Source organism: Phaseolus vulgaris, unplaced genomic scaffold (assembly GCF_000499845.2).
Source record: "Phaseolus vulgaris cultivar G19833 unplaced genomic scaffold, P. vulgaris v2.0 scaffold_17, whole genome shotgun sequence".
NCBI classification, from domain to species: Eukaryota; Viridiplantae; Streptophyta; class Magnoliopsida; order Fabales; family Fabaceae; genus Phaseolus; species Phaseolus vulgaris.
In genome coordinates this window covers 344,459-357,272 of record NW_027174086.1, presented here as the reverse complement: position 1 = coordinate 357,272, position 12,814 = coordinate 344,459, and the positions used below count along the sequence as shown (strand labels likewise).

Here is a 12,814-nt window from a genome sequence, read left to right as displayed (position 1 = left end):
AAGGTGGCGGCTGTCGCAGGTTCTGGTGTGGCGCACAAGGAGAATTTGGTGCTCGACAGTGCAGGGCTGGCTGTGCGGGGGTTCTGCGTGTCTTTGATTAGTTTTTGCTGATCAGATCTCTAGTGCCTAAACAAACCAAGCTTTGATACCAATTGATGGGAAAAACGCACGCGGAAACAACACACTTAATCATAAAACAACGCCAGAAAATAAATGACACAAGATTTAACGTGGATCGTTCACCAACTACAACCTATATCCACACGGGCAACTATTAGGTTTTATTTATTTACTGTTGCATACCGAATTACAAGTACAATGATATCTTTAAATAAAGATTATAAAGTGAGCACAATGATTAAACCCACTCACTAAAGTATGGTAACTCAGTTCAATTGGTCTTGGCTTCACACTCAACAGTTACAACAAGAAACACAAGAACAATATTAATCTTTAACTATAGGAGAAAAAGTATTACAATAATTGAGATCATAAATTTAAGTGTATTCTTTAATTACGTACTATATGGGTTTTGAAACGATCTACTTAACTAGTAGGATAAATTTAACGACATAGATCCATTTACATTCTACATGTTTCTTATTAGAAGGAAGAAGGACAAACTCTCAAGTACCACTATTAGGAACAATAATAATAGACAAAGAGAAAGAAAAAGAGAAATATGAAAGAAACAAATGATAATTACTTAAAATATTATGAAGAGAATATGAATTACGAGTATTGAATTTCTTTTCTAATTCAGACCAAGCATAATCAAACTTAGGAGAAGGAGAGGGAGATAAAGGGTCCATGATATGGAAATATGGTGCGGGAGGATCTTGGTCACGAGGATTGATTATAAAATCTTAATAAACAAAAAAGCTATATTTCATAATAACAATAAATTAAAATAAATTACTTCACAAAACATTAAAATTTAAATTACTTATACACGTTAAATGCGTAACGTTTAATCCAAATCAAGACCGCAAAAAGAAACACACCCAAATTGGTTAAATTTAGGTTAGAGAATTGATCTGCCTAGGTAAGATTACATCATAAATCTAATCCAATATTGTTCTTAATTCTTTAACTTTTGCATTCCTCAGCATTTCATAGATGATAAATGATTCTTATTTGAACAAGTGTTTCTTTTGAATAAAATTAATTTTGTAAAATTGTTTCGGATATAATTAATGGTGTGGTGAAGTGATTTACTTTTAGATGTTTTTATTTTAAAAATAAAATCAATTTCAAAAATTGTTTCAACTCAAACACAATTTTAGCAGTGACCAAAGATGTAAATATTTACTTAAAATTAAGTTAACATTTCACCATGATTATGAACCATTCAACTAGACAGAAGACACGTGGAAATTAAGATGTTAAGGTGTAGAAAAACCTTTTTGGAAACTATGAAGATTCAAGTATTTGTCCTACATAAATGAGTAAAAAGAACATAGCTGAACATAAAATGAAAGAAGAAATTAAACCATCAATCCTTGATCACATCTGAAGAGTTACAAGAAGACAAAATAATTTAAAGAAGAGAAAAAGAAGAAAGGAAAACAGCAATGATAGAGAAAAATAAAAACAACATATAGTGGGAGATTGATTGGGGATGATTGATTATCCAGAGTAAATGTGCACACCAATGGCAAGTAGAAAAATGGTGATGAGTCCAAAGAAGATGATGGTGTGGAGTAAGATAGATAGGCCACTAGTTTGCATGCTCCCAAAAGCCACCACTTTGCCCTTGGCTGGAAGCTGAAACAATAGCCCTGGACTTAACAGCACAAACAGCACCACTGATATCACCACAGGACCCCAATCCGCTGCCATCACAACAAATGTAGCAACTAGTTTTAGATATAGTGATCACCACTTAACCAATCTCTCACTTTTCAATGAACTGAATGCTCCTATGTAGGTATAGGCTTGTTAAATAGGAAAGTGAAGACTGATTGTGATCTGGGTTTGAGGCAATTTGATTCAGCAAATTGAAGCAAGGAAGCAAGGTATAATTGAAAACAAAAAACATAGCACCAACTTCCTTGTAGGTTGATGCAATCTAGAGCATAACTTGTAAGCGCATCTTCAATCTCGCGTTACTTTTCGTTAAGGACAAGTTTTCTTCACACTCTAATTCTATGTCTTTTTTGCATCTCTTTATTCTTTTACTCCCCTTTTTGCTTTTCAATCGCCTCTCTCTCACATTTCTCCTTTTCCTTTAAATACAGGATCATTTTTTTTGTTTTTTCATCTGATTATATTTTACTAAAACGTTATTTTTTGTTATTGGAAGATTTTTTTCATTGTTAAAAATGACAAAAAGATAATAATTTGACTTCATTCTGGAAATATGTGTTTTCAAGCTTGCAAAAACATCCATATCACGGTTGGAATGGTTGTCGCAGTGAAACTTTTTTACGATTTATATATTCGATGGTACTTTAAGAGAAATAAAATATGAAATTTATATATGCATATTCCATTACCTAAATCAACCACCCTTTTTTCTGTTTAAACATGTGAATTTAAATTTATCGTAGGTGTGGAATAAAAAGTGATTTTATTAATTTTTTACTTAAAAGTAATGTATGTTGGGAAAATCGGATAATTTTTCCACTAAAACAAAACACTAACAGAGCTACCCGACAAATAATATTGAATACTATAACAGAAAAGAAAGTAGCATAATACCAATAAATAGAGTGGAATAATAAAAGAGATAAAGAGGAAAAACACACCAGAAAATTGTTAACAGAGTTCGGTCAGTTTAACCTAATCTCTGAGCACAGCTGAAACAACCCGCTTTTATTATTATGGGAGAAGATATTACAAATTGGGATATATTATAGTGAAGGAGGAGAGGTTAATTTATAACCCTCAGACCTCCTTCCCAAACAATGAACCCACCGATGTGGGAGTTGGGATTAAGCCAAAATCAACAAATCTCCACCTTGGATTAATTTCAAGTCCCACCTAATACAAATCTTCTCAAAACATAACAAAAACAAACTTTGCAGTGCTTCAAATTTGCGCCTCCGGGTGCCAACTTCAAATGTGCAAGATATTAACCAAGTCTAAACAATGTTCAAACTTGGCCCTTGTAACCACCTTGGTGAGCATATCTGCAGGATTCTCCGTAGTGTGAATCTTCTGGAGAACAATCTCCTCTTCTTCAAGAATCTCACGCACAAAGTGATAACGAACATCAATGTGCTTCGTCCGTGCATGAAAGACTTGATTCTTTGCTAAATGAATAGCACTCTGACTGTCATAATATAACTTAAGTTGTTTCTGACCAACTCCCAAGTCTTTAAGCAACCCATGAAGCCAAATTGCTTCCTTCACAGCCTCTGTAATCGCCATATACTCTGCCTCTATCGTAGACAAAGCTACCGTAGACTGTAAGGTAGACTTCCAATTAATTGGCGTTTTTGCTAAAGTTAACAAATAGCCAGTTCTAGACCGTCGCTTATCCAAATCACCTGCATAATCATAATCACAATATCCAACTATGCATTAACCAAGTCATTCATCTTGCTCAAATGACAATCCAACATCTAAGGTATTTTGGAGGTACCGTAGAATCCATCTCACAGCTTGCCAATGACCCTTGCCCGGATCATGCATGTACCTGCTAACAACACTCACAGCCTGTGAAATATCTGGTCTCGCACACACCATTGCATACATCAAGCTTCCAACTGCATTTGCATATGGGACTTTCGCCATGTATTCTCGTTCTTCATCAGTCGTCGGAGATAAACGACTACTCAATTTCAAATGAGGAGCAAGTGGAGTACTTACAGGTTTTCTATCTTCGTGTATACCAAAACGTTGTAGTACCTTTTGCAAATATTGCTTTTGTGACAGCCAAAGTTTCCCCCTCTCTCTGTCCCCGTTTATCTCCATGCCGAGAATCTTCTTGGCTTCCCCCAAATCTTTCATTTCAAACTCTTTACTCAACTGAGCCTTTAACCTGTCAATCTCAACTTGGCTCTTTGCTGTAATCAGCATATCATCAACATATAAGAGTAAGTAAATGTAGGAACCATCTTGAAGTCTGTGCAAATACACACAGTGATCATATTTGCTTCTCTTGTACTTCTGATCCTTCATGAACTTATCAAATCGTTTGTACCACTGTCTCGGAGATTGTTTCAGTCCGTTCAACGATTTGTTAAGTTTACAAACCCAATCTTCTTTACCAGCAACCTTGTATCCTTCTGGTTGAGTCGTATAGATTTCTTCCTTCAAATCACCGTGTAGGAACGTGGTCTTTACATCAAGTTGAGCTAGCTCCAAATTCAACTGTGCTACCAAGGCCAACAAAATTTGAATGGAGGAATGTTTAACAACTGGAGAAAATACCTCATTATAATCAATTCCCTCCCTTTGAGCAAAGCCTTTAGCAACCAACCTTGCCTTGTAGCGAACATCTTCTTTATTAGGAAATCCTTCTTTCTTTGCCAATACCCATTTGCACCCAATTGCATTCTTACCTTTTGGTAATTGTGCCAGCTTCCACGTCTTGTTCTTCTTCAAAGACTGCATCTCTTCTTCCATCACACCTGCCCAATTACCACTCTCTGAACTCAGAATGGCTTCTGGGTAAGTGGATGGAATGTCATCAACAACTGGAAGTTCATAGGCAACCATATCCATGAAACGAGCAGACTTTTGAATATCTCGTCTCTGTCTTCTAACTGCAATTGACGTTGATTGCTATTGAGATTCTTGGGTAGGAACCTCTTCCTCATCTGACTTTTCTTCTGCCATAGGAGAGTCGCTTGTGGTATTTCGTGCTAGGATCACCACTGTCTGCTCAAACTCCACCTGCTTCGGGGCATACTCCACCTGTTGCGGAGTACTATCAGCTCCTTCTGGATTTACCTTCTTTAACATGGCAGATTCATCAAAGGTAACATCCTTGCGGATAATCGTCTTCTTTACCTCTAGACACCACAAATGGTATCCCTTCACTCCAGAACTAAAGCCCATGAAAAGAGCCTTATTTGCCCGTGGATCCAACTTTGATTCAATCACATGATAATATGCAATAGAACCAAAAACATGCAAAGAATCATAATCAGTTGCAGGTTTTCCAGACCATACCTCTAACGGGGTTTTGTCATCTGTAGCAGATGATGGAAAATGATTGACGAGATGTTGAGCGTATGTCACATCCTCAGCCAAAACTTTATGCCTAACTCAGCATTAGACAACATACAACGAACTTTCTCCACAAGTGTCTTGTTCATACGCTCTGACACCCCATTCTGTTGTGGTGTTTTTCTAACAGTGAAGTGTCGGACTATGCCACAATCTTGGCATACCTTCAGGAACGGATCACTCTTGTATTCTCCTCCATTGTCTATTCGGAGAACCTTAATCTTCCTTCCTGTCTAGTTTTCAACTTGAGCTTTCCACTTAAGGAAAATTCCAAGCACATCATTTTTGTTCTTCACAGTAAACACCCAAACTCTCTTGGAAAAATCATCCACAAAAATGACAAAATAATGCCTACCTCCGATTGACGGAGTCTTGGCAGGTCCCCACACATCTAAATGCACATAATCCAGAATACCCTTGGTATTGTGAATTGCAGTGCCAAACTTCACTCTTCGTTGTTTTCCCAGAACACAATGCTCACAAAATTCAAGTTTGCAAGCCTTCGTACCTTTCAATAATCCCTGCTTGGTAAGAATTTAATAGGATTTCTCTCCAGCATGTCCCAACCTCATATGCCACAACTTCGTTGCCTCGACTTCCTTCTTAGTGCTAGAAGTTGATGTTGCTACTGTCCCCACCACTGTACTACCTTGGTAGTAATACAAATTGTTCTTCCTCACGCCTTTCAACATCACCAGTGCTCCTGAAGTTGCTTTAAGAATTCCATCTCGCATTGTCACAACTAGGCCTTTAGATTCTAAAGCCCCCAATGAGATGAGATTTTTCTTCAACTTTGGCACGTACCGCACATCCCGCAAAATTCTAGTGGATCCATCATGATTCCACAACTTGATTGAACCTATCCCGACTGTCTTACATGGATTATCATTACCCATGTAAACAACCCCGCCATCGAGTTCTTGAAATTCAAAGAACCATTCCCAAATGGGACACATATGATAGGTACAACCTGAATCCAATATCCACTCATCTGGATACGATGATGCTCAAAGCGAGACAATTAAAGTGATATCTTATTCCACATCACTTTTGCATTCTGCAACATTTGCATCTTGCGAAGCCTTCTCTTTCTTCTGTAGTTTTGGACAGTCTTTCTTCCAATGTCCTTTCTCATGACAGAAAGCACATTCATCTTTGGCAATGACTCGACCTTTAGACTTAGACCTCCCTCTTCTCCCTTTTGTCTGGCTTTGCTGACGACCTCTTGCCACCAATGCTTCTTCTGATGTCGTTGATTTGGTTTTCATCTTATCCTGCTTTCTCAATTCATGACTATATAAAGCAGAACAAATAACATCTAACGACACATTCTCCTTCCTGTGAAGGAGCGTAGTCTCCAAATGTTCAAATTCATCAGGAAGAGATGATAACAACATCAAAGCCAAATCCTCATCCTCAAACTTCACATCTAAATTCAACAGGTCTGCTACTAATTGATTAAACATAGTGATGTGTGCATTCATAGTAGTACCTTGTTGGTAGTCAAATCAGAACAACCTTTTCTTCATCAGGAGCTTGTTCTGACCATTCTTCTTCAGAAACTTGTCCTCCAATGCCTTACACAGTATGTGTGCAGAAGTCTCATTTTTTACAGCATACTTATGCTCTCTGGATAGGCAGGATCGAATAGTTCTGCATGTCAACCGGTTGATGATGCTCCAGTCTTTCTCCTCTACCTCTTCTTGTTTCTCTCCTTCAATAGCAATATCAAGACCCTGCTGAAAAAGATAGTCCAAGACCTCTCCTTGCCACATGCCGAAATGTCCAGTGCCATCAAATATTTCCACTACCAATTTCAAAGTGGACGCCGGGAACCTCGACCATGATGACGAGGAGCCCGACACTCTGGATACATTCTTCACTTCTTCTTCTTGATTTTCCATTACAAACTCAAAATATAGTATTCAATATTACAAACCATTTCAAACAACCCAAGGGCGAACCTTTGGCTCTTGATACCACTTGTTGGGAAAATCGGGTAATTTCCCCACTAAAACAGAAAACTAACCGAGCTACCCGACAAATAATATTGAATACTATAACAGAAAAGAAAGTAGCATAATACCAATAAATAGAGCGGAATAATAAAAGAGATAAAGAGGAAAAACACACCAGAAAATTGTTAACAGAGTTCGTCCAGTTTAGCCTAATCTCCGAGCACAGCTAAAACAACCCAATTTTATTATTATGGGAGAAGATATTACAAATTAGGATATATTACAGTGAAGGAGAAGAGGTTAATTTATAACCCTCAGACCTCCTTCCCAAACAATGAACCCACCAATGTGGGACTTGGGATTAAGCCAAAATCAACAATGTAACCTCTTAGTTTTTTACGTTTAAGTCTTTATTTAATAATTTAAGGATAGATTACATTTTCTTAAATAAAAAATAACTATTTGGGATATTGGTGACATTAAGAAGGGAATTGTCACGTTAACTGAAATAATATTTGTTCTTCCAAATTGGAAGAGAGGTTATAACTCACTAATTTTCACATTAAGAATAAAGTTTATCTTTTAAAACTTGTTTGAAACTTTGTTTAAAGTCAAAAGTCTTGGACTCTTTCTTTAACGGGCAAGGTTCTTAAGATCTAAATACTAGAAAATTCTTATATTTCGTTTTTCTTCTATTTGGTCAGGTATCACAAATTTGTATGATGTGATTCTGAGAATACTTATGGGACAGTGGGATCTGGTATATATATAAATCTCTGGAAGGGCATGTGTTTTAGATGTATTTCTATTATTGTTGGTGTTCCTTATAATGAAAGAATTAAACTTTCTTCTAAGGTATCACAAGCTTGGACTGATTCTTCTAAGGCTATACCTTTTCTTTGTATGTTATGCCTGATATTCAAAGTATGAAAAATGTTGTTATTTATGGTGAAAGAGATGTTCATAATTGAATGCTTGAGGACTCTAAGATTTTGAATCATAAATCTGCTTGGTGGTTTTTCTTCTCTTCTGATGTCTCTAGTGACTAAGGTGCTCTTATATAATCACCTGCTATATCGCCGGCTAAGACTCTTATTCTTTGGAAAATTTTACATAATAGGTTGTCTACAGGTTGTGAGGTGCAACATCCAGAGGTGTGTATCTTTGTTATATTTTTTCATTATGTAATAATCATTAGGAAGGTTCTCCTAGTCTGGCTGTGTACCGTCCTGTACCCGGGCGTTGACTAAGTCAAGGTCAAAGTCAACACCAGGGGTCAAAGTCAACACAAGGCGTTGCCTAGGTGAAGAGACGCCAAGTGCCGGCGTCGCCAAGGCAAGGCGTCGCCTAGGTGAAGGCGTCGCCAAGGCAAGGCGTCGCCAGATCGAACAGTACTAAAGCAAGGCAATCACAGTGTGGTTCCCCGATGCCCATGGGTAGGAAAGACCATGGAGGGAGCGACGCCGTGGGAAGCCCTCAGGTCCCGATAACCCGGGGCAATGATAAAGAGAAGGAAAAGGTGGCTTCAAGGCCATAATGATAGCACCAATGTAGGGCAGCCTGACTCGTGAAGTACCCCTGCCTCCCCAGAGACGCCTTTGGGACAGATACGACCCAAGAGGAAGGTCACGCCCAGGGTAGCCGGGCGCAGGGTACGAGAGGAAGGCAGATACGCTCTCAAAGTAAGTGACTAGATGATTGGGGGCATGAGTTGGCACCCAAAGAGTCACCCCTAGCGCAGTAGCACTCCCGAGCAGGAGGACTCACACGCAGAAACGTCCCCAGATGGGCAGAAACGCCCCCAGATGGGGTCACGGCGTCGTGAGGCCCTCCACATGTACGACAGCCATGTCAGAATAGAAACACCCTTTAGTCAAGTGCCAGGTAATTAAAGTCATTCAACACAGTTTCCGTTTCGAGCGTTCAGATACTATAATGGCTCCCAAGCGTTTCAACGTCTTAAATGCGCTACGTTTTCTAATTAGATACGCTGATTGAGTGCGTTACATTTGTAATTAAAGGCGCTTTAAGGCGCTTTAAATGCTTGGGTAGTTTAAATAGCGCTGAGAATGTTGGAAAGGGGGTTCGAACTTTTGGCAAATTTACCAGAACTCTCTAGTTGCTTGCTCGTGCTTTGAGGTTACGTACAAGGGACTGGGGAAAGATCTTTGCCTGAGGGAGAGAACACACACACAATACACAGTTCTTTTTACCACCTTCAGAGTGTCATACGCGGTGCTCAGAGACGGAGGTGCACAGTTTTGGTGTTTCTTGTTGGCTGACTTGAGCGTCGGAGTGCAAACGTCCGCTAGGGCGCCTCTTTGTCCTCTTTTTTGCAGGAATCCACAGGTAACCAGTGGGAAGGAGACCCTAGCTGACGGTTGAGGTCGCGCACGAAGACATCCCAGTCAACCGGACGAAACAGGCTGCTTGTGCGGGGATTTTTAGAAGGAGTATGGAAGAATTTGTTTGAGGTTTTTCTTCCTTTCTTGAGATCTAATTGTTCCTCTTTGTTGAGCTGATAGGAGCTATTATCGTTATTGAGAAGGCTCAAGAAGCTTATTATGAGTTTTATAAATTAAAAATAGAAAATAACTAGCTCTAAGAGCTCATGACCTACCAACTAGAACACAAATAATTAAAGTAGATGAATTTCAAAACAAAATTGAATGGGATAGTTAAAATTGATAAGTATAAAACATAATTATAATAACAAATGGTACTTCTAAAAACTTAAAATTGATTATTCTAAAGTTTGTCTCTCTTACACAAAAATACAATAAGTTGTACGAGACATCTTTCACTTTGAATGACAAATTACACAAAATTAAGTAAGGTTGTATATATTGAGAACCCATAAAGATATATAAAGAAATGATAAGGTATAGAAGTTAGATAAAGCTTTATACAATTTAAAGCAAGCATCAAGAGCATAATTTAGTCATAAAAAGGCATAATTTAGTCATAAAAAGTCTTGCTTAAGGAAGAAAAAATTTAAATAATATCCAAATGAGAAAATATTGTTCATCAGAAAAAACCTCAAAAGAAACCTCAGTGGTAACATATTAAATGAGCAAATATTGTTTGTCAAATATTATGAACATCCATTTGATGGAGTGCCTAATACTTAGTAGCTGCAAGAGACACTACAAAAAAAATCCGTATTATCTACGGATTTTTATTCACGGATCTGAGTCCGTAGGTAAATTCAGCATTATCTACGGACATTACCTACAAACAACATTATCTACGGACATTACCCACAAATTCTGAATTCGTAAGTAAATTCAGCATTACCTACCAACTATTACCCACAGATCTTATTACCTACCAACTTTTACCTACGAATCTCTATTACCTACCAACTATTATCCACGAATCTTATTACCTACCAATTTTTACCTATGGATCTCTATTACCTACCAACTATTACCTACGAATCTCTATTACCTACAAACTATCACCTACGAATCTCTATTACCTACTACCTATTATCATAATAATTATATACATAATATTAAAAATATTAATATAATATGAATAATTATAAAATCGTAATTCATAATATTAATTATATTTAATAATATTAATAATATTTAATAATATTAATAATATTAATAATATTTAATAAAATTAATAATATTAATAATATTTAATAATATTAATAATATTTAATAATATTAATAATATTAATAATATTTAATAATATTTAATAATATTAATAATATTTAATAATATTAATAATATTTAATAATATTTAATAATATTAATAATATTTAATAATATTAATAATATTTAATAATATTAATAATATTTAATAATATTAATAATATTAATAATATTTAATAATATTAATAATATTAATAATATTTAATAATATTAATAATATTTAATAATATTAATAATATTTAATAATATTAATAATATTAATAATATTTAATAATATTAATAATATTAATAATATTAATAATATTAATAATATTAATAATATTAATAATATTTAATAATATTAATAATATTTAATAATATTAATAATATTTAATAATATTAACAATATTTAATAATATTAATAATATTAATAATATTTAATAATTTTAAGAATATTTATTAATATTAAGATTATTTAATAATATTAAGAATATTTAATAATATTAAGAATATTAAGAATATTTAACAATATTAAGAATAATAATGATATTAAACATATGAATAATGTTATTAATTTTTATTTTATTAATTATATGAATATTGATAATTATACTCATAAGTATAATAATAATCATAACATGACAACAAAACTTGACTGGTGTAATGGTTAAAGCTTCTATGGATATTCCTCAATGGACTTGGTTTCGAGTTTCACCTGCGGCTACTGTTTTCATTATCCACGGACACATTATCCGTAGGTAAATTACTAACGCCCACATTACATATGGATATTGTTCCACTAAACATATTTGAAAAACTCTTTAATATAGAAAATATTCATGCTCAATTTTTCGAAGACGTTACAATGAAATACTATTCATACAAAAAAGTTCTAAATACAACCTTAAATTTATTTTTATTTGCATAGTTGTATTCGAAAACATTTAAAACCAATAGGGAAAACTTTTTCCTTCACAACATTTAAGCATAAGGTATTTAAGATTTTCAAGTTCTTTGTTCTAAATACTCAAATGCGAAAACTTTCCAAAATCATTTAATCAATAATCTTATTTGAAAATATTGTTTTCTTTGATTTAGAAATATCAAATAAGATTTGGAAACATTAAAAATCCTAAGAATGTAAAGATTATGTATGGACACTTTCCTGACACAATAGTTCGTTTAACGAGTTGAAGATATTTGTATTGTCTAGTTCAATCTTCATTGTGCGTCTGATGACTTGTAAGTAATTGTTTCGATATCGTTTGTCTTGTGTTAGACAAGGATTTCATCTGACAATATCTTCAAATAAATTCTTGAGCACTAGGATCATCTGATAAGATTTTCTCAACTACTTTGTTTGATCTATATATTGGTATCGTCTAACTTAGTTTCTTGATATCGCCTAGTCAGTTTCACGATATCGTCTTACATGAGCTTTTCTTTAGATGTTATCTTTATAAGGTCTTAGCCATATATTCATAACTAATATGTCTTATTGGTTAAGTTCGTCCATCTATTTGGGGGATGACAAGTTGTTGAAAAAAACAATTTAGTTCCAATCTTACCTCCACAAAGTCCTCCAAAAAGTGACTAAGAAATTTTGAATCTCAAACACACACAATACTTTTAGGAAACCTATAAAATCTTACCACTTCTTTGTAAAATTAGTCAACAACATGGCATACATCATCTACTTTCTTGCAAGGTATAAAATAGGTCATCTTAGAAAATTGGTCAACCACCACAAAATTGAATCCTTTCCTCCATTGGATCAAGGAAAACCTAAAATAAAATCCATTGAAATATCAATCAAGGATGTTCTGAAATAGGTAATGGAGTGTACAAACCATGTGGCATGATTTTCGATTTAGCTTTCTTGCAAACAATACATGTATCATAAAAATGTATGCACATCATGTTTCATATGAGGCCAGTAAAAACTCTCATGCAAGATTGATGACTATTTTACGGGAAGTCTATCAAGTCAGAAGTAATAAATTATCCCTAAGGATGGATATCGAACC

The 12,814-nt window shown here is 35.1% G+C and overlaps 1 protein-coding gene across 1 annotated transcript; it reads right to left on the bottom strand.

The window, feature by feature from the left end:
- Positions 1-1,475: 1,475 nt before the first annotated feature.
- Positions 1,476-1,961, bottom strand: LOC137817129 (uncharacterized). Its single transcript, XM_068620367.1, has one exon. It carries the CDS (start codon positions 1,840-1,842, stop codon positions 1,630-1,632), a length of 213 nt encoding a protein of 70 aa, XP_068476468.1. The 5' UTR covers positions 1,843-1,961; the 3' UTR covers positions 1,476-1,629.
- Positions 1,962-12,814: the final 10,853 nt, after the last annotated feature.